This window comes from Bubalus kerabau, chromosome 1 (genome assembly GCF_029407905.1).
Source record: "Bubalus kerabau isolate K-KA32 ecotype Philippines breed swamp buffalo chromosome 1, PCC_UOA_SB_1v2, whole genome shotgun sequence".
NCBI classification, from domain to species: domain Eukaryota; kingdom Metazoa; phylum Chordata; class Mammalia; order Artiodactyla; family Bovidae; genus Bubalus; species Bubalus kerabau.
In genome coordinates, this window is record NC_073624.1 from 234,963,306 (window position 1) to 234,983,468 (window position 20,163).

At 41.8% G+C, this 20,163-nt stretch overlaps 1 protein-coding gene across 5 annotated transcripts; it reads left to right on the forward strand.

Moving 5' to 3' along the window:
- Positions 1-949: 949 nt before the first annotated feature.
- On the forward strand, positions 950-19,893 carry CNOT8 (CCR4-NOT transcription complex subunit 8). Of its 5 annotated transcripts, none has more exons than XM_055559798.1 (7): positions 950-1,107; positions 8,805-8,986; positions 10,114-10,307; positions 13,777-13,938; positions 14,643-14,787; positions 16,623-16,733; positions 18,367-19,893. In XM_055559798.1, exons 2-7 carry the CDS (start codon positions 8,870-8,872, stop codon positions 18,514-18,516), a joined length of 879 nt encoding a protein of 292 aa, XP_055415773.1. In that variant the 5' UTR covers positions 950-1,107; positions 8,805-8,869; the 3' UTR covers positions 18,517-19,893. The 5 variants fall into 5 exon arrangements, with proteins under 5 accessions (XP_055415773.1, XP_055415774.1, XP_055415775.1 ...); XM_055559799.1 differs by having other exon boundaries at positions 951-1,203; XM_055559800.1 differs by lacking the exon at positions 950-1,107 and adding an exon at positions 1,120-1,257.
- The last annotated feature ends 270 nt before the right edge of the window (positions 19,894-20,163 follow it).

Consider the following 20,163-nt stretch of genomic DNA (forward strand, 5'->3'; position numbering starts at 1 on the left):
TGTTCAGAAAGTGCATTTTTAATGGGATGAGCGTTCACATCCCTGGGGTTGAATTTGCTATCCACTTATCAACAGCTCCTTCAAGGGAAGACATCAAGGAGGATGACTCTCTATGCTCTGGGGAGCCTGCACCTTCTCACAGGGACGGGAGGTTTTGCGTGAGTGACTGTGAGGGCTGCTTGGAACTGCTAATTGTTCAGCAAGTCAGTGTTCTGCGTTCTCTCCCACTATCGGAGAACACAAGGCAGCCTTGCATCCGAGCTCGGTCAAGCTGCCAAGAAGAGGAGTTGGCAAAGAGCTCTCTTTCCAAACAAGATTCACGGATAATCAGAGGGCAGGTGCGGGCTTTGAAAGAACCTAAGCTAGGCCTGGACTTCACTGCTCTCATAACGAAGATCTGGCGAGTTCGCTTATCATCCGACAGGTCTCGGAGCTTCTCGGAAAGCGGGAGCGCACCAGCATTCGCCCTGTGCCTCCTCAGTCAAGGCCGCGTCTTCTTTGTAACTCGAACAGACCCTAGGGCTAGTTGCTATGGTAGCGGTGCTGGCTCTGCTCCCTGAGGCGGGGAGGTGGGGAGCGGGCCTTGGTGGATGTCACCTAGACTTTATTTGGGGTTGCTGCCCACTCCCAACCAATTGTTTGTCAGAAAGGAAGTCGTAAGGGAGATGTCTTGTAAGTGAAGTGTACAGAGGGCCGCATTAGTATAATAGGAAGGGGTCAGGACAACCCCCCCCCTCCCCCCGCCCCCCCCCCCCCCTCAGCAAACCTCCCTTAAAGTCCGCTGCCGCCGATTTTAATGGTCCTTCCGAGAAAGGAGAAAGAACCTAGACGTCGTAATTGTGAAGACTGAGTCAGACAGACCAAGCCCTTCGGCCTTTAGTCTAGCTAGGCCACGCCCACCACTGGGAGGAGGCTAGCCCTAGGCCACGCCCCTTCTCTTGAGCGTGCGCGGAAGGCGAACCGAGATGGAGGACCAGTGGTGTTTATAAAATGAACCAGCACAACTAACCGCGCGAAGGCCGGAGGGGCCTGTATTCCGCGTGCGTCGTTCGAGGTCGCCCCGCCCCACCGTTTGCGCGCCCGCGCGACGCTCCCGCGAGGCCACAGGTTGGGCGAACACGCACAGGATCGCCGGGGCGCGCAGAAAGGGAGGGGCCGGCGGAGTCAGGCGCGCGCGCGCTAGGAGGGACGCGAAAGGAGCAGGCGAGTCGGGCGGATCGGCTGGATAGAGCGGTGCGACCAGGTTGTTTGGAGGCGGTGCGTAAAGCCGCTCTGGGCCCGGGGGCGCCCATCTCACTGGGGCGCTCGGTTCTAGGACCCGATCCGGGGCAGGGGGAGGAGAACACCGGGTCAAGGGCCACAGTCGCCGCTCCCGGGAAGTCCTCCCGCCAGCCCGTCTGACCGCGCTTTGCAGGCTCTGCCTGTCAGGGTAAGCGGGTCCAGGCTTATTAGGGAGGAGGATGAGATGAGAGAGTGTGGGAGGCCATCAGGGGCCTCCGGGAGGAAAGGGAGGGGGAGCGTGCGTGAGGGAAAGGGTATGAGAAGAGAAAGAGGCCCATCAAATAAAATAGTAGTCGTAATAACCACCACTAGCACACGACGGTAATATTCTAGTGCTGTGTACCGGAGCTTGAAGAGCACCTTACGTGCTTCATCTTTTAACCCCTACCGCAGTCCTCCGAGATGTATGCCATCGTTAAACCCATTTTAAAAGAAGGGAAAACTGAGGTAGGAGAGAGGTTAAGTAACTTAGGCAAAGCCCCATAGCTCCTTCGCGTCCTCGCTTCGAACTTAGGTCTCTTTGGCCCTAAGGGGTGTAATTTAAATATCTTTGTTTTACAAAAAAAAAAAAAAAGAAGTGGGGTTAGGAGGAGAGGGGTGAGGGTGGTTTGCAGTGGGAATGTGATCCAGAACAGGAGAGAAGGATGAAGGAAGAAGGTGTAAGGCAGGGGACCTGAGTTTGGAACCTCGCGCGCCTTCCCCTTCTTGGTTCTTGCGGCCTCACAACTTTTCCTTGCTGTTCGGTGGCTTTCTGAACCAGAGCTGTTCTTTCTGGAGGAGCCAGCTCACAGGCCCGGGCCACAAAACTTGTTGAACTGCGGTTCGGTTCAGCGTGGGGTCTTGGGACACTGTTTGGCGGGGGCGGAGGACGGCGGCCCCCGCGGCCGGGCTAGGGAGAGGCTGCCGTTTCTTCTGAAGTGCTGCTTACTTCCTTTTCCTTCTTATCCGAGCGTTGCAAAGCCTTTGTCCTGTCCGCTAGAATGGGGAAGTCTTCTTTATTGTTTCCTTGCACTGAACTGCACACACAGCCTCAAACAAAACAAACCCAGAAAAACCAAAACTGCTTTTCCCAAGCAAGGTCTGGTTCTCTGGATTGCTTGCAGAGAAAGCGTTTTGTTGACTTTTTCTTGAGTTGCTCTTCAGAGCTTTTCTGAGTTAGTAAGGAGCTTTGTTTTGGAGAAGTTACCCCGTAGATCATTGAGGGGCGATCTGCTCAATTTATTCTACAGATGAGCACAGGGCAGACACCTCAGGAACTCCTGAGTGGCCTTACACAGTCTAGTACTGGCAAACAACAGGTATCAGGGCTTGTATTTTGCTTTCATATAGAGTGGAGTAGCTTCTGTGGGAGTCAGGTTTTCAAGTCAGCCTGAGGGGCAAACCTCGCATGTAACCAAAATTATCATTAAAAATTCCTTAGGAAAGTGCAGAATTGGAAATGGCCATTGTGTTTCTCAGTAAATCTAGCACAGTTGTTTCCCCTTCATTTAAAAAAAAAAAGATAATTTAATTTAATTGTTTAGTTTTGGCTGTGCTGGATCTGTTGCTGCGGAGGCTTTCTCTCTAGTAGCGGAGACTGGGGGCGACTCTAGCTGGGGTGTGTGGGCTTCTCCTTATGGTGGCTTCTCTTGCGGAGCACAGGCTCTAGCCAGCGGGCTTCAGCAGTTGTGGTACAGTGTTGCTCCGCAGCATGTGGAAACTTCCTGGATCAAGGATCAGACCTGTGTCCCCTGCATTGGCAGCTGGATTCTTAACACTACTCCACTAGAGAAGTCTTCTCCTTCAGTTTTGAAACGTATTACAGTTTCTTTGGTTGTAATCCAGGTAAAGTAATTAGGTTACCTTTAGGGGCTGTGTTGAACAGATACACACAGTTGAATGGCATAGAGTCATTCTACACTATGAGGTGCCCTGTACTGTGCTGTGTTGGCACTGAGAGAAAAAGTATGTTTATTGATCCCCATTTTAGGCTCATACTGGAGCTTGTGCTCAGTGAGTGGAAAGTGGCAGGCAGAATTTTTAGCTTTATTTATTATTATCATCATTATTTCTGTCATTTTCGGCTGACAGTAGAAATTTACGCTAAATTAAATGTGTGTAATGTTCCTTTTCAGTTTTTGAGTGGCACTACATTTTGCTGCTCCCAAGCTATTGTTTGTTTCTGCATAGTTTTCCTAGATAAGGGTTTGGTGGAAGCATGTCTTAAACTTTTTGCCAGTGGTGTGGTTTTGACTTCTCGTTTGTCAGTACTGTAACAGTGATTATACATACTTTCCAGCCGGCTCAGTGGTAAAAAATTTGCCTACCAGTGCAGGAGATGCAGGAGACTTGGGTTCAGTCCCTAGGTCAGGAAGATCCCCTGGAGAAGGGAATGGTAACCCACTCCATTGTTCTTACCTGGCAGATCTCATGGACAGAGGAGCCTCATGGGCTACAACCATGGAGTTGAAAGAGTCAGACATGACTGAGCGTACCCGCACACATATAACAATGGTTAGCTTTTAAAAAGAAGTAAAAAAGTACAAAGTTATATGTTACAGGTGTACAACAGTGATTCACAATTTTTAAGTGTTGTACTCCATTTATAGTTATTATAAAATATTGGCTATATATATTCCTTGTGTACAGTATATTGTTATAACTTATTTTATAATAGTTTGTACTCCTCTTAATCCCCAGTCCCTATATTATAAAAAGAATTTTCTTGGAAATGGAAGTCATGATACTACCTTTTAAAGTTAATGTCTTTGAATTTCAGTTTTCTTATCTGTAAAATATAGATAAAAATTATTGTTTAGTTGCTAAGTCATCTCCAACTCTTTGCGACCCCATGGACTGTAGCCGTCCAGGCTCCTCGTCCTTGGGATTTCCCAGGCAAGAATACTGAAGTAGGTTGCTGTTTCCTTTACTGGGGGATCTTCCTGACCCAGGGATTAAACCTGAGTCTCCTGAATTGGTGGGTGGATTCTTAACCGCTGAGCCACCAGGGAAGCCTGTAGAGAATGATAGTACTGTAAAAGTTGTTGTGAGTTTTCTTCACTGTTACTTTGAAACAAAGCCCACATTTTATGTCCAGTCACTTACAACTATTTTGCATTATCTCTAAAACGTGAGAACTTAAAAAAAAAAACACTATTAAAATGCTATGTAACACCAAAAAAAAAAAAAGGAAGGGGAGTAAAGAAAACCTTGAAACCAAAAAAAATCAGACATTGTTCAGACTTCTGCTGCTGCTGCTGCTAAGTCTCTTCACTGGTGTCCGACTCTGTGCAACCCCATAGACGACAGCCCACCAGGCTCCTCTGTCCCTGGGATTCTCCAGGCAAGAATACTGGAGTGGGTTGCCATTTCCTTCTCCAGTTCAGACTTCTACTTGTCTCAAAAATGTTAGAATTTTTTTTCCTATAAGTTGTTTAGAGCAGAGTTTAACTAAGGTCTGTATGTTTTGTTTGATTGATAGATATCCTGAGTCTTTTACCTTTATTTCTTGTAATTTATTTTTTGAAAAAGCTGGATTCTCTAGTTTCCTGTAGAAGTTTCTGGATTTTGTTGGTTGAGTTTCTCTGGTGTCATTTAACGTGTTCCTGTGTCCTTATTTTCTGTATATTAGTAGTTAAATATAGAGACTTGGTCAGATTCAAGTTTAATTTTTTTTGCAAGACAATTTCATTGTGGTGATGTGTTTTGTTTTTGAGGCACATAATACCTGGTGGTCTCTTTTTGTGATGATTACAGCCATAGTGATTATTTAACATCTTTATTGAGATGTAATTTACATACTATAAAAACACCCATTTTCATGTAAAATTCAGTGTTTTTTTTTTTTTTTTAGTAAATTTTTTGAGTTGTGCAATAATCATTGTTGCGGAGTTTGGGAACATTTCTGTCTCCTCAATAAGATAAACCTCATTCCCATTTATATAACTCTCAGTCCCATTCTACCATGTAATCTTTTCTGTCTTGATAGATTTTTTTTGCTTTTTCTAGATATTCCATATAAATGCCAGATGTTTAAATTCATTGCTGCTGCTGCTACTGCTGCTGCTAAGTCGCTTCAGTCGTGTCCGACTCGGTGCGACCCCATAGATGGCAGCCCACCAGGCTCCCCTGTCCCTGGGATTCTCCAGGCAAGAACACTGGAGTAGGTTGCCATTTCCTTCTCCAGTGCATGAAAGTGAAAAGTGAGAGTGAAGTTGCTCAGTTGTGTCCGACTCTTAGCGACCCCGTGGACTGCAGCCTACCAGGCTCCTCCATCCATGAGATTTTCCAGGCAAGAGTACTGGAGTGGGGTGCCATTTTAAATTCGTTAGGAGTTACAAAATGGTGATAGTCTATCACTCCATATTTATTTTTAGCTATACAACCTCTAAAGAGAAACTTTCCTTCAACTGTTTGGTTATTTGGGGTTATAGTTTATATAGGAAAGACAGGATACATATTTTAAAAAATAAGTCCATTCACTCTCATTCTCTAATGGTGCCCAATGAAATGTATTTTCTTAGCTCATTATGAACTCTTAAAAAATTTATTCATTTAGTCTTGGCTGTGCTGATTTTTCATTGTTGGGGCTTTTCTCTAGTTCCAGCGAGCGGGGGCTACTCTCTAGTTGTGGTGTGAGGGTTTCTCTTGTGGTGCCTTCTTTTGTTGCGGAGATGAGCTCTAGGGCACAGGCTCAATAGTTGTGCGTGGGTTTAGTTGCTCCGCGCATGTGGGATCTTCCCTGACCAGGGATCAAACCTATGTCTCCTACATTGGCAGGCGGATTCTTTACCACTGAGCCACCAGGGAAGCCCCATTATGAACTCTGGATTTAAATCTCTATCTGAGAAATCATAATACATTGTAGTAATTATCCATAAAGATATTCAGATCGTATTTTGTTTGACCAGAGGGAACCTCTTCACGTTGTTCCTTGAGTTCTTTTGATAAAACATTAAGAATCGGCCTGCAATGTAGGAGACCTGAGTTCGATCCTAGGGTTAGGAAGATTCCTTGGAGGAGGGGATGGCCGCCCACTTCAGTGTTCTTGCCTGGAGAATTCCATGGACAAGAGGAGCCTGGCAGGCTACAGTCCATGGAATCACAAAGAGTTGGATACAACTGAGACTAAGCGACTAACGCTTTGACATTAGAGCTTCTTAGCTCGGGAACCTTGTTCTAAGGGTTTAAATAATCTAATTGTCCTCTTTTTTTAAGCATGATCTTTGCTGCTTGGAGGACAAAGACATTTTTTGCTTGAATTGCTTTTGTTGTTTTGTTTTTATGTAAATGTCTCACTAGGGATACCTGCTTCCCCTAAAGTAGTTTTATGGTTGTGTTTGATGTGACACCAAAAAGGAAGTGTATGAAGGGGTACTGATATAACATTAATGGGCGTAGAAATGGTTTTATGCCCTATTGCAGGGGAACATATTAAGCATGGTTTAGAATCTAAGGTTTTGGGCCCCAGCATTTTCTTTCTTTCTTTCTTTTGGCCACGTTGCATGGCTTGTGGGATCTTAGTTCCTTGACCTGGGATCAAACCTGGGCCCGCTGCGGTGAGAGTGCTGAGTCCTAACCACTAGTCCACCAGAAAATTCCCCCAGCATTTTCTTAATTATGGTCAGATATTGGAATTTACTCCACACTCAGTTTGACCTTCTGCCATTTTCCGATGTTCTTGATTAGTTCATTTACATGCCTTTAATTTATGCCTATTGTGTGTAGAACAAAAATGAGAAGAAATGAATTCTGCCTTTAAGAAGCATTCACCCATATTTGTTAGGAACCTACCACAGAGTCTATTTAAGTTTCAGAGTGATTACAGAAAATCTACTATTAATTTCAGAGAAGCATCTGTCAAAGTATGAAGTAACTTGAAAAAGTGGAATCTTCAGAGGTTGGTAACAGACGGTTTCTCAGAAGTGTCTCAGAGAAATGATAGTACGTGGGAATGCCAATTTTGTTTTGATCCAGATTCTTATTTTTGCATCTGTCTAGCTATGGTGTTGATATAGTCATAGCTACATGACTGTAGCTACTCATCTGCCTAGCTATAGTTATGTATGGATGTGAAAGTTGAACCATAAAGAAGGCTGAGCACCGAAGAATTGATGCTTTTGAATTGTGGTGCTGGAGAAGACTCTTGAGAGTCCCTTGGACTGCAAGGAGATCCAACCAGTCAGTCCTAAAGGAGATCAGTCCTGGGTGTTCATTGGAAGGACTGATGGTGAAGCTGAAGCTCCAGTATGGTGAAGCTGAAGCGCCAATACTTTGGCTATCTGATGCGAAGAGAAAGACTCTGATGCTGGGAAAGATTGAAGGCAAAAGGAGAAGGAGGCAGCAGAAGATAAGATGGTTAGATCACATCACTGACTCAGTGGTCATGAATCTGAGCAAACTCTGGAAGATAGTGAAGGACAGGGAAGCCTGGTGTGTGGCAGTCTATGAGGTCGCAGAGTTGGGCATGACTTGGCGACTAAATAACAACAGCATCTTGCAAGCAAAGATTCATTTTACTCTTTCTAGGAATTTTCCCTTGAATATATTCAGTGGAGCCTACTCTTATATTGTGTTGAGGATCTGTGCGTGGGGTTGCTTTTTAAGTAAATACCCTTATGATAAGCTCCTTTTTGTCATTTTATAACCAGGCACATCATTGCTATAGTAGTAGCATTACTCTTAAAACTGAACCAGGTTGAGTTTATCTTGTTGCCTCCCCAGTTTCCTCCCAGAATATACATTGTAAATCATGTTGCTTCTGGTTGAATTATTTATACCTCTATCTTCTCTGTTTTTATTGTTGAATTGGTGCTTAGCTTCTTATATGGTGAAAAGTAGACATTAGTAACTCATATTCTAATTTTCATTGTAGTTGCTCAAATTAGCCCTTGGGATTGGTTTTTACAACTTAATTAATTCTCTCACTTCTTGATCTATTTGCCTCTGGTTGTATTTGACTTTTTTTGATGGGGAAAAATAATTTCCTTTTTTGGGTATTGGAGTGGCTATTCCCACGCCCATATTCATCACACAATGTTAAGACTTCAGCGTAAGAGTTCAGGTCCACATTCTTTCAGGCTTTCAGAGATCCTGGTACATTTAAACTTCCTGAAGTGGTTCCTTTAGAAATGTTTCCATGATTTGGTCTGTGTGCAGAGTGATCAGAGTGATGTGAAAGTCTTGTGTAAGAACATTTTTGTGTTCACAGGGGATTATTTTAGTCTTCAGTTAGTCTGGAGAGGGCTCAAAAACTGGATTAGGGTAATAGCTTCATTTCTGTGCTAAAGGGCAGCTTAGGCAAAAGTGTTTTCATGTTTAAGTAATTTTATTTATTTTCTTCAAGTTAAAGAACTGAGGAACGGAGCCAAAGTATGTGTTTGTGTGTGTCTCTCCATTATATAAATGGGAGAATAAATACAATAGTCTTAATATTTTAGTTTAAGCTGACGTCGTGATGGTATTGTTTTGATGTCTTTGTTTTGTTAACATCTTAATGCCTGTGTGTAAATTAATGTGATTTCAAAATATGTTTTTGAATGTAGATCAGATCAGCCATCGATTTGCCCTCCAACGTAGTCTGCCGAAAGCCCCTTCAAGTTTCTTCAGGATGCCTGCGGCACTTGTGGAGAACAGCCAGGTCATCTGTGAAGTCTGGGCCAGTAACCTGGAAGAAGAGATGAGGAAGATTCGAGAAATTGTGCTCAGTTACAGTTATATTGCCATGGTAAGGAGCTCTACTCTCTTTGACTCACCTTCTGAAACGGACTTAGGGAATATTTAATACGAGATTTTGAAAGAAATGATTACACTAAAGCCATGGTAAATTAAACATGCTGGCAGGTTATGTTGCTTTTATGAAACATCAAGGTAGCCTGTGTGTCTGAGAAGGATGTAACCTCCAGGATCTTAGATTATTGATGATGTTACTCTGTCTTTAAATAGAAGTTGTCTCAGCCCATAGGACACATGTGTTCCACAGGTATGGTGACTTTGACAGTGTTAAAGCCCTTTTTAAAAAGTAGTTGGCAGCATTTAAAAGTCAAGAGATCTTACTCAAATTCCAGATTTTTGGTATCTCTGGAAAAAATGGGCACCATAGGATCCACGTTCCTGTCCAGTGTTGAGTAGATGGAGGGAGACATGTGTCCTAGTGAGGTCAAGGCCCTCTTTTAGAGGAGGCATGTACTCTTTAGTTTGCTCCAGTCTCCATTACCTATAACCCTTTTCATATTCTGTGTGCTTTACTCCTTTACTTTAACTGCCTGGAGTTTGTGACTCCTGCTGTGGAGAGTATAGAATTAGGTCTTCAGGCTGGTATTCAGAACTCTCTCTCTGATCTTGTTCCAGGCTTTTTACTTTAAGCCAAGTGTGGCTCTTATTATTGTTTTTTAATGGCTGTCTCATGTTCCTGTATTTGTGTTTATTCATAGAGTTCTGTTCTCAACCTCGACTGTTCCTAGTTAATTGTATATGAACCTAGAATGGTGGTGTTTTTTTTGCCACCCTGCCTGTCTTGTAGGATCTTAGTTTGCCAGCCAGTGAAAGCGCTGAGTCCTAACCATTGTACCACCAGGGAATTCCCAAACTGAGAATGTTCTTAATGGACCCAGAGTTGGTCAACTACTTCTGTTCGCATTCTGCTTAGATCTCCAAGTTGTTGTATAAAGCTTCACGATTCTAGTGCTCCTTCTGCAGATTAATGAAATCAGTATTTTAAGGTGAATTTTTGTGCCTGAGCTTGGGGTTTGTTGTATAGCTTTTATAAATGGAAATAAAATTTTTTTTATAAATGATAAGTCAGCATCCAGTGTTTTGTGAAACCTTATGACGAGAGACTTTTTCCTTTCCTAGGACACAGAATTTCCAGGTGTTGTGGTACGACCCATTGGTGAATTTCGTAGTTCCATAGATTACCAGTATCAGCTTTTACGGTGCAATGTTGACCTTTTAAAAATCATCCAGCTGGGCCTTACATTCACAAACGAGAAGGGAGAATATCCATCTGGAATCAACACCTGGCAGTTCAACTTCAAATTCAACCTTACGTAAGTGTCTGAGGCACTTCTCAGTGTTATTCTTAGACTTTCTACATTTGTGCAGACTGTGACTTTAACTGATTTTATTAATTTTAAGTTTTGTTTCCCTCAAACCCAAGTAGGGGGTGGACAGAGTAGTCAATCAGAAGATGGAGTAACAAATATCAGAAAAAAAAGCCTCCCTTAAAGAACTCTTACAAGTTGACAATAAAAAGCTCAGTTAAAAATAGGCATAAGATTTGAATATATATTTCTCCAAAGAAGATTTAAAGATGGCCAATAAGCTTGTGAAAAGATGGCCACCATCTTTAGTCATTAGAGAAATGCAAATCAAAACCATGAGATAGTAAACTACTTCATACCCACTAGGCAGCTATAATCAAGAAGACATAATAGCAAATGTTGATGAGGGTGTGGAGAAATTAGAACTCTCATATATTGCTATTGGAAACATAAAATGGTACAGCCTCTTTGGAAAACAGGCAGTTTCTCAAAAGGTGAAACATGGCGTTACCGTATGACCCAGCAATTGCACCTAAAAGATGAAATCATACATCAGTGTAAAAACTTGTGAGTGTTCACAGCAGCATTATTCATAAAGGCCACAATGTAGAAACAGTCCAAATGTCTGTGATCTGAGGAATGGCTGTATATGGTATCTCCATGCCATGGAATGTTACTGGACTGTCCAGAGAGATAAAGTACTGACATATACATGCATGAGCTTTGAAAGCATCATACTAAGGGAAAGAAGCCAGACATGAAAGATCACATATCCTATGATTCTGTTTATTTGAAATGACCAAAATAGGTCCTTTAGAAAATAGAGTAGTAATTGTCCAGGGTGGATAGTGGGGAGGTAATGGGGAGTGAGTGCTTAATGGGTAGGGGCTTTCTTTTAGAGGTGATGAGGTGGCACGTGATTGATAGTGGTTATACAACTCTGTGAATATACTACTGAATTGCATACTTTACATGAGGGCATTGTTTAGTACGTGAATTATATCTTAGTAGGGCTGTTTAAAATGTAAAAGGGAAATCAGTTCCCCAGTTAGGAGATCAGGGTTCTAATTGCAGTTCTGCCATTTCTTAGCCGGGTAAATTTGGGTCTGTTACTTTACCTTCTATAATTCAGTTTCCTTATCTGTAAATAGTGTTATTACTATCTTTCATAATAGAAATGAAGTATAGAGGGTATGCTAATCAAGGGTAATTGAAACTGAAGCCTATCTGATAGTGGGCAAATTTTTATGCACTTTAGAAAAAAGCTGTGGTAAAAACCACACAACATGAAATTTACCATCTTAACCATATTTAAGTATACAGTTGAGTAATGTTAAGTGTATTTGTGTTGTGGTGAAGCACACCTCCAGAACTTTTTCATCTCGCAAATCTGAAACTGTATCCATTGAACAACAGCTCACCTTTTTCCTTTCCCCCAGCTCTTGGTAACCATCATTCTCCTTTGTTTCTATGAATTTGACTAGTTTAGATATTTCATATAAGTGGAATCATACAGTATTTGTCTTTTTGTGACTGGCTTATTTTACTTAGCATAATGGTGCTGGAGAAGACTCTTGAGAGTCCCTTGGACAGCAAGGAGATCAAACCAGTCAATCCTAAAGGAAATCAACCCTGAATATTCATTGGAAGGACTGATGCTGAAGCTGAAGCTCCAATACTTTGGCCACCTGATGTGAAGAGCCGACTCATTGGAAAAGACCCTGATGCTGGGAAAGATTGAAGGCAAAAGGAGAAGAGGGCGGCAGAGGATGAGATGGTTAGATAGCATCAATGACTCAATGGATATGAATCTGAGCAAACTCCGGGAGATAGTGAAGGACAGGGAAGCCTTGTGTGCTCCAGTCCGTGGGGTCACAGAGTTGGACACAACTTAGCGACTGAACAACAACAAATGTCCTTAAGGGCCATCCATGTTGTCATATGTGGCAGAATTGCCTCCCTTAGCTGAGTAATAGTCTGCTGTATGTATGTGCTGTATATTGTTCATCTGTTCATCCACTGATGGACATTTGGGTTGTCGGCACCTCTTGGCTGTTGTGAATAGTGGTGCTGTGAACATGGATGTGCAAGTATCTATCACCTTGAGATACTGACTTTCTGTCCTTTGTATGTATACCTAGAAGTGGCATTGCTGGATCATGTCATAGTTCTTCTTGGAAGTTTCTGAGGAGGATGTAATTTTTAAGGGGAAAATTTGGGGAGATCATTGTTTTTTGCTCATTAAATGAGGTGGTGTTAGTGTATTTCCTATTGGGCCCCAGTTCTTGAAAACTGCTTTGTTTAATTGGGACCAGGAGCATCTGATAGATCAGGAATAATTTTTTGATTATTGTTCATTTGTTTTGGAGCTTTCTTTGAGGTTCAGAGAATAATTTTAGGAGATGATCTGGATCTTTCCTTTAACTGTAGTTTTTGAGTCCATAGCCAAAGCCTGTTATTTGTACAGTGACGACAGTTTAGTACACAGGAAAAATAAGGGTTATATTTATTGCATGATTGGTGTTTGTATTTAAAATAGAGTTTATTTTAGTAAGAACAAGATTGTGATTGAACATTGGTTTCAGTTTAGCGGAAAAAATTGAGATTGTGGTGTTTTGCTTTCTAGTGTTCTGTCCTAAGTTTATGTGAAAAACAAAAGGCAAGCAGTGAAATCCAGTGGAAAAGGAGGAAAACACAAACCTTCATTTGTGTTATGTGGTATTATAAATATTCCTGTGTTTAGATTAATAGATCTTTACAGTGGAATACTATTTCAGAGCCATAAAGAATGTGTTATATCTGTGAGTGTTGGTCTGGAAAGATAGCCTGTGATATGTAGATATAGGGATGAAGGTGTGTCTGTGGGTAGAGAAGACAGGGTATGTAAACTGAGATGAGGGCTTCCCACATAGCTCAGTTGGTAAAGAATCTGCCTGTAATGCAGGAGACCTGGGTTTGATTCCTGGGTCGGGAAGATCCCCTGGAGAAGGAAATGGCAACCCACTCCCGTATTCTTGCCTGGAGAATCCTATGGACAGAGGAGCCTGGCAGGCTACAGTCTATGGGGTCGCAAGAGTCAGACACGACTTAGCGACTAAACCAGCCAACCAACCGAACTGAGATGAAAGATTTAAAACAGTCATTTCTATGTGGTAGCATTATAATAAAGTTATTTTTTACACTTTCTATTATTTTTAAATTTTTGCATTGATTGACTCTGCTTTTCTTTAATGAGAAAATGTGGATCTTTCATAATGAATACACTTATTTTGCAGGGGAAAATCCCATTTTTCTTTCTGTTACAGATAAGATTACTTTGTTTGCTAGAATACTGGAAGGAATGAATTGATTTATTCTTAAAGTATGAAAGCAATTCAAGAATACTTGTTCTGTGATTTATATAGTGATGGTAATATTGTTGTCCACTCCTTCTTTTACTATGCTAGGAGCTAAGAAATGAATGCCTTTTTTTTAGAGAGGACATGTACTCCCAGGATTCCATAGATCTCCTCGCTAACTCAGGACTGCAGTTTCAGAAGCATGAAGAGGAAGGGATCGACACACTGCACTTTGCAGAGCTGCTCATGACATCTGGGGTGGTTCTCTGTGACAACGTCAAATGGCTCTCCTTTCACAGGTCGGTCTCAGTGTTTCTCCTTTGCTTTGGGAGCAGGCAGTCGAATTCTTACATTACTTTGCAGTCCTCTTGGCACTCTTGTTGTTCACTAGCAGTTATAAAGTTGAAATGATAACTGTTGCTCACATTTCAGTTTTTCAAAACACACTTTGGAGCTCATACTGGTTTATTTCACACAGTATTAGGCTGTGTCCCATGGCTGTCAGGGAGTATATGCCAAGTGAAAAGATGGAGGGTGGGAAGGATAGAAGACTTGGTCACCTTTTCTTGTCATTTAAATGGCTGACCTGGGGTTTCCTGGGTACTCAAAAACCACATTCTCCTTGAGAGGTGTTTTTTTTTTTCCTGCCACACTGCATTGCTTGTGGGATCTCAGTCCCTGACCAGGGATTGAACCCAGGCCACAGTGAAAGCTGCTAACCGCTAGACCACTAAGGAACTCTCTTCCTTTCACTGCTTTTAAATTTTTGATGTGTAAAACCCACATTGATAAACCCTTGGGTTCACTTACATATATCCCATATTAATCTGTTAGGTTGTCATTTAATGGAAAATTCAGAGTATAGGATAAACTGTAGTCCTTGGGAAACTGAAGTTCCTAACATGAGGTAGCACCATAAACTCTGAGAAATAGGCAGTTGAATGCTGGGGTCTGATAACTGCTGATAACTCTTTTACCTTACTGCCTCATTCTCTCCTTATAGTGGCTATGATTTCGGCTACATGGTAAAGTTGCTTACAGATTCTCGTTTGCCAGAAGAAGAACATGAATTCTTTCATATTCTGAATCTTTTCTTCCCATCCATTTATGATGTCAAATACCTGATGAAGAGTTGTAAAAATCTTAAGGTACACAGTATTTTTCTTAATATATAGTAACAACAACAAGAAAAAGATAAAAATGTAGACTTGTCATTTTGCTTTATTTCAGTTTGTTGAGCACATGTCCTTGAAATCCTACTGGGTGCCAGTCTGGTGCTAGACAGGGTGTATGTAGAGTTGATTGGCACAGGAATTTGTGTGGTAACTGTCTTTGACCTGGGCATGAGTGGAGCCTTCTACTTCTCTCACCATAAGGCAGGCATTCCTTGCTTAGGGCCCACGAACCTAGTGAAACAGTTGGAGACGTGAGGTGTGTGTACGATTTGTTAGGGATAGGGTTTGCAGTGTACCAGACTCTCAGAAAAAGCAAGAGAGTTCCAGAAAAACATCTATTTCTGCTTTATTGACTATGCCAAAGGCTTTGACTGTGTGGATCACAATAAACTGTGGAAAATTCTGAAAGAGATGGGGATACCAGACCACCTGACCTGCCTCTTGAGAAATTTGTATGCAGGTCAGGAAGCAACAGTAAGAACTGGACATGGAGCAACAGACTGGTTCCAAATAGGAAAAGGAGTACATCAAGGCTGTGTATTGTCACCCTGCTTATTTAACTTATATGCAGAGTACATCATGAGAAACACTGGGCTGGAAGAAGCACAAGCTGGAATCAAGATTGCTGGGAGAAATATCAATAACCTCAGATATGCAGATGACACCACCCTTATGGCAGAAAGTGAAGAGGAACTAAAAAGCCTCCTGATGAAAGTGAAAGTGGAGAGTGAAAAAGTTGGCTTAAAGCTCAACATTCAGAAAATGAAGATCATGGCATCTGGTCCCATCACTTCATGGGAAATAGATGGGAAAATAGTGGAAACAGTGTCAGACTTTATTTTGTGGGCTCCAAAATCACTGCAGATGATGACTGCAGCCATGAAATTAAAAGACGCTTACTCCTTGGAAGGAAAGTTATGACCAACCTAGATAGCATATTGAAAAGCAGAGACATTACATTGCCAACAAAGGTCGGTCTAGTCAAGGCTATGGTTTTTCCAGTAGTCATGTATGGGTGTGAGAGTTGGACTGTGAAGAAGGCTGAGTGCTGAAGAATTGATGCTTTTGAACTGTGGTGTTGGAGAAGACTCTTGAGAGTCCCTTGGACTGCAAGGAGATCCAACCAGTCCATTCTGAAGGAGATCAGCCCTGGGTGTTCTTTGGAAGGAATGATGCTAAAGCTGAAATTCCAGTATTTTGGCCACCTCACGTGAAGAGTTGACTCATTGGAAAAGACTCTGATGCTGGGAGGGATTGGGGGCAGGAGGAGAAGGGGACGCCAGAGGATGAGATGGCTGGATGGCATCACTGACTTGATGGACATGAGTCTGAGTGAACTCCGGGAGTTGTTGATGGTCAGGGAGGCCTGGCGTGCTGCGATTCATGGGGTCGAAAAGAGTCAGACATGACTGAGCGATTGAACTGAACTGAACTGAGACTCTCAGAGGAGTTCTTAGCTCTAAACAATTTAAGAACTCTCTCCCCTAAAAATTGCTAATCTAAGAGGCGTCCATCTAGAATTGCACTGGCATTTACTGTTTCCCCAACCTTGTTTTCCAGCAGTGAGGACTTTCAGTGGCAGAGGTCTGACAAGATTAATATAGAAAAGAAAGGAGTGAAAAGTGGTGGAATATAAGACCGTGTATCATTTATAGGGTTAAAAAGGGGATAGTCTGGGGTGAGGCCTGTTAAGTAAATAGTTGACATAGTTGACTCCAGTAGAGCAGACAGACAGAGTTGACAGACATGGCTGACTCCAGTAGAGAAGTTGGGTCTGTAGTATTATATGTGTTTCCTTCCATCTCCAGGGAGGTCTTCAGGAAGTTGCTGATCAGCTGGATTTGCAGAGAATTGGAAGGCAGCACCAGGCAGGCTCAGACTCACTGCTGACAGGAATGGCATTCTTCAGGATGAAAGAGGTAAGGCAAAAGGCTTTTTGGAAATCTATAGTTTCTCTTGGAAGTTGATGGCCACCTTGAAAGCAGGGTTTTTGTGTGTGTGTGTTTGTTGTGCATATGTTAAACACACTATGATTTGAGAGGCAAAGAAACATTCTGAAATGGAGGTTACTCAGCATACTCAAGTCTAGAAGTGTACTTTGTGTTCCTTGCAGTGCTCATCCTTGGCAGTTATTTGCTTTTCTTCTGATTTCTGTAATATGAACACATTTGTTAAACCACCCACTCATTTTATGCTGAGTTCTATTATCAAATGTCCCAATCTGACATCATACTCAGTGGTGAAAAGCTGAAAGCTTTTCCTTTACGATGAGGAACAAGACAAGGATACATACCCACTCTCGCCAACTTTTATTCAACATGGTTTTGGAAGTCCTAGCTGGAGCAGTTAGGCAAGAAAAAGAAATTCAAGGCATTCAAATCAGAAAGGAGGAAAACTGTCAGTATTTGCAGATGACATACTATATATAGGAAACCACAAAGACTCTATCAAAAAACTTTCAGAACTAATAGATGAATCCAGTAAAATTGCAGGATAAAAAAATTAATATAAAAAATCTTTTGTGTCTATACACTGATAGTGAACTATCAGAAAGAGAAATTATGAAAACAGCCTCATTTACATCAAAAAGAATAAAATGACCTTGGAACAAATTTTACCAAGGAGGTGAAAGACCTGTACACTGAAAACGGTGAGACATTAATAAAAGAAACTGAAGAATACATAAGTCAATGGAAAGATATTCTGGGCTCATGGATTGGAAGAATTAATATTGTTAATTCATACTACCCAAAGCAGTCTACAGAGTGAATGTAATCCTGATCAAAATTCCAGTGGGGTATTTTTTCACAGAAATAGCACAAATAATCCTAAAATTTATATGGAAGCATAAAAGACCCCCAATAGCTAAAGCCATGTTGAGAAAGAACAAAGCTGGCAACATCATGCTTCCAGTTTTGCCCTCTGGGGCACCCTTGGCAGTGTCTGGAGACATTTTTGGCTATCATAACCTGGGGAGTGGGGTTATGCTGCTGAATATCCCACAGTGCTACCATACACTGGACCACCTCCTCAACCCCCAGCACCCCCAGGAGTGCCCAGAAGGGTGAGATACCTTGCTTTGTGTGCTTCATGTCCATTTTCGTAACAATTTATTACTGTATTACCCACTTTATGGACGGGAATCTGTGCCTTAAGGAGCGTTGAAGTGACTTCACCACAGTGAGTCAGTCTGAGGCTAGAGCTCAAGCTCTTAACCGTTGCACTACCTGTTAAAGAGCAGGGATGAGATAGAGGCCGTTGTACTAAAAGCAGCAACAGCAGCAGAGGGACCCTGGCAGTGAAAACTCATGGAAAGTATCAGTAGAAGTCTGTTTTGAAAGGGGAACTTTATATAGAGAGAAAGGAACATAAAAAGACTATGCATAGGAGAGGTTTGGAACCTTTCTTTATGAAGTTAGCTTCTAGTTGGCTAGATGGTCAAGGCCTTAAGAAAGCTGGGAGGTGCTGATGTGATAGTGTTGCGGCTTGGCCTGCTTCTTGGCATGACTCTTGGCATGGTTCTCACCAGGGGTTCTCTGTCCTGTTCTGCAGTTGTTTTTTGAGGACAGTATTGATGATGCCAAGTACTGTGGGCGGCTCTATGGCCTAGGCACGGGAGTGGCCCAGAAGCAGAATGAGGATGTGGACTCTGCCCAGGAGAAGATGAGCATCCTGGCGATCATCAACAGCATGCAGCAGTGATGGCGGTGAGGCTCTGCAGGCTGGGCCCGTCCCGAGTGGTGCTTCCTGTGCTGACCGTGTACACTGACCTTCCTCCCCAAGAGAAGACGCCTTTTTTGAGCAAACTGTACCTACCATCTGTGTTTACAGACAGACTTTTGTTTTACTGAAGACAAAAGATGACTTTATTTTAGATCCAGAAGAAGTTTGCTCTGAATTTGTAACGTCTTCCCTATTCCTCATCCCTAAGCCTCTATTCTCCAGTTACCTCCTGCCACCAGCATCCATGGCTCCTTTGACACCTTTTAAAATCCAGGACAAGTCAGAAACAAACTAGTAAAATGTATATAACTCTTACCTGTTGTCATTCTTTTTCTTTTACATTTGTTGCTAATCTCTGAGGATGAAGACTTCTTGCTGTGAACCTCAGCTGAGCTGAGGGCTTCGAGCAAAAGTGGAACCAAGCGATGGGCTTGTGAAGTGGGTTATAGATGTTGAGCCTTTTCCTTTCTTTCCTTTCGTTTATTTTGACTTTTCTCGAGGACATTTGCTTTCCTCACACTTTGCTGGTCTTATGTATTATTATGTGGAAATGAATTAGAAATATGAAATATGAAGACCAGATAATGAAAACGTTCCTTAAAAACAAATTTCTACTGCATCTGTTTACTGCATCTGTCTCCGCATTATGTACAAGGAACTCCAGGATGGGTATTAAGTTAACCACTTAAATGTCTTCAAGTCTGTTCCATTGTGCCACTGAGATTTGCTGTGACATATGCATCATTTGAAATCATTTTAAGTTTTCATTTCATAAAATATCTTGGAAATTACTGAGAGCAGGTTTTGGGGCGTAGTCTGTTATATTTTCAGTAATGTAATTTCAGATGGTTGTCTCTCTTCTCCCACCTGTCTTCTCTGTTTTCTGTGCTTTTCCTTTTCAGCAAACTGAGAAGTTAGGGACATGGATTAATGTGAGTACAAGGAAGGTGAGTCTTAAAAAAGTCACAGTGGTTACATGTAAACAGGGCAGTAAGGAATTGGGTTTATAGGGTTCTCATGGAGTAATATCCCATGCACAACTGGGGTAAGGAAGCTCAGGATTGTGAAATTTTTTTTAACTAGTCTAAATAAGTATGCTGTGTTTTTTTTTTTTTTTTTTTTCTGAATGACTACAGTATGGACAATTTCAAAAACCAAAAACTCCTTTGGAATAGTGGAAATGAAAACTGGTAACTCACTGAAGTGGATGAATAGTCTTGCATTTTAAAAGCTTATGGAAAACTCAATTTGAAATGATTAAAAAATGTCAAGTATTATAAGCTGGTATTTAAGATGCTTGTAAATATTATTTATGTTTTTAATTTTGTAAAATAAAGATTTCTTTTTAACCACTGGCATGAAGGTTTGGTCTTTCAAAGCTCTGGATTGCTGGCTCTAGAAGATGGTTGTTGACATGGATGCAATTTGCCTCCATTTTCCACAAGTTGGCTTACATACAAAATGTCTCAATCTGTAGAAAGCTTTTTTTTTTTTTTTGTAGAAAGCTCTTAATGAGCAACTGTGTAAATGGAATTGTCTCTTTATTTCATATGCTCTGCTGATTATTGGGCCTTACTTGGAAATCGGTTTTAATTCTGTTTCCTGGTGCTACTGCATTATATGTGG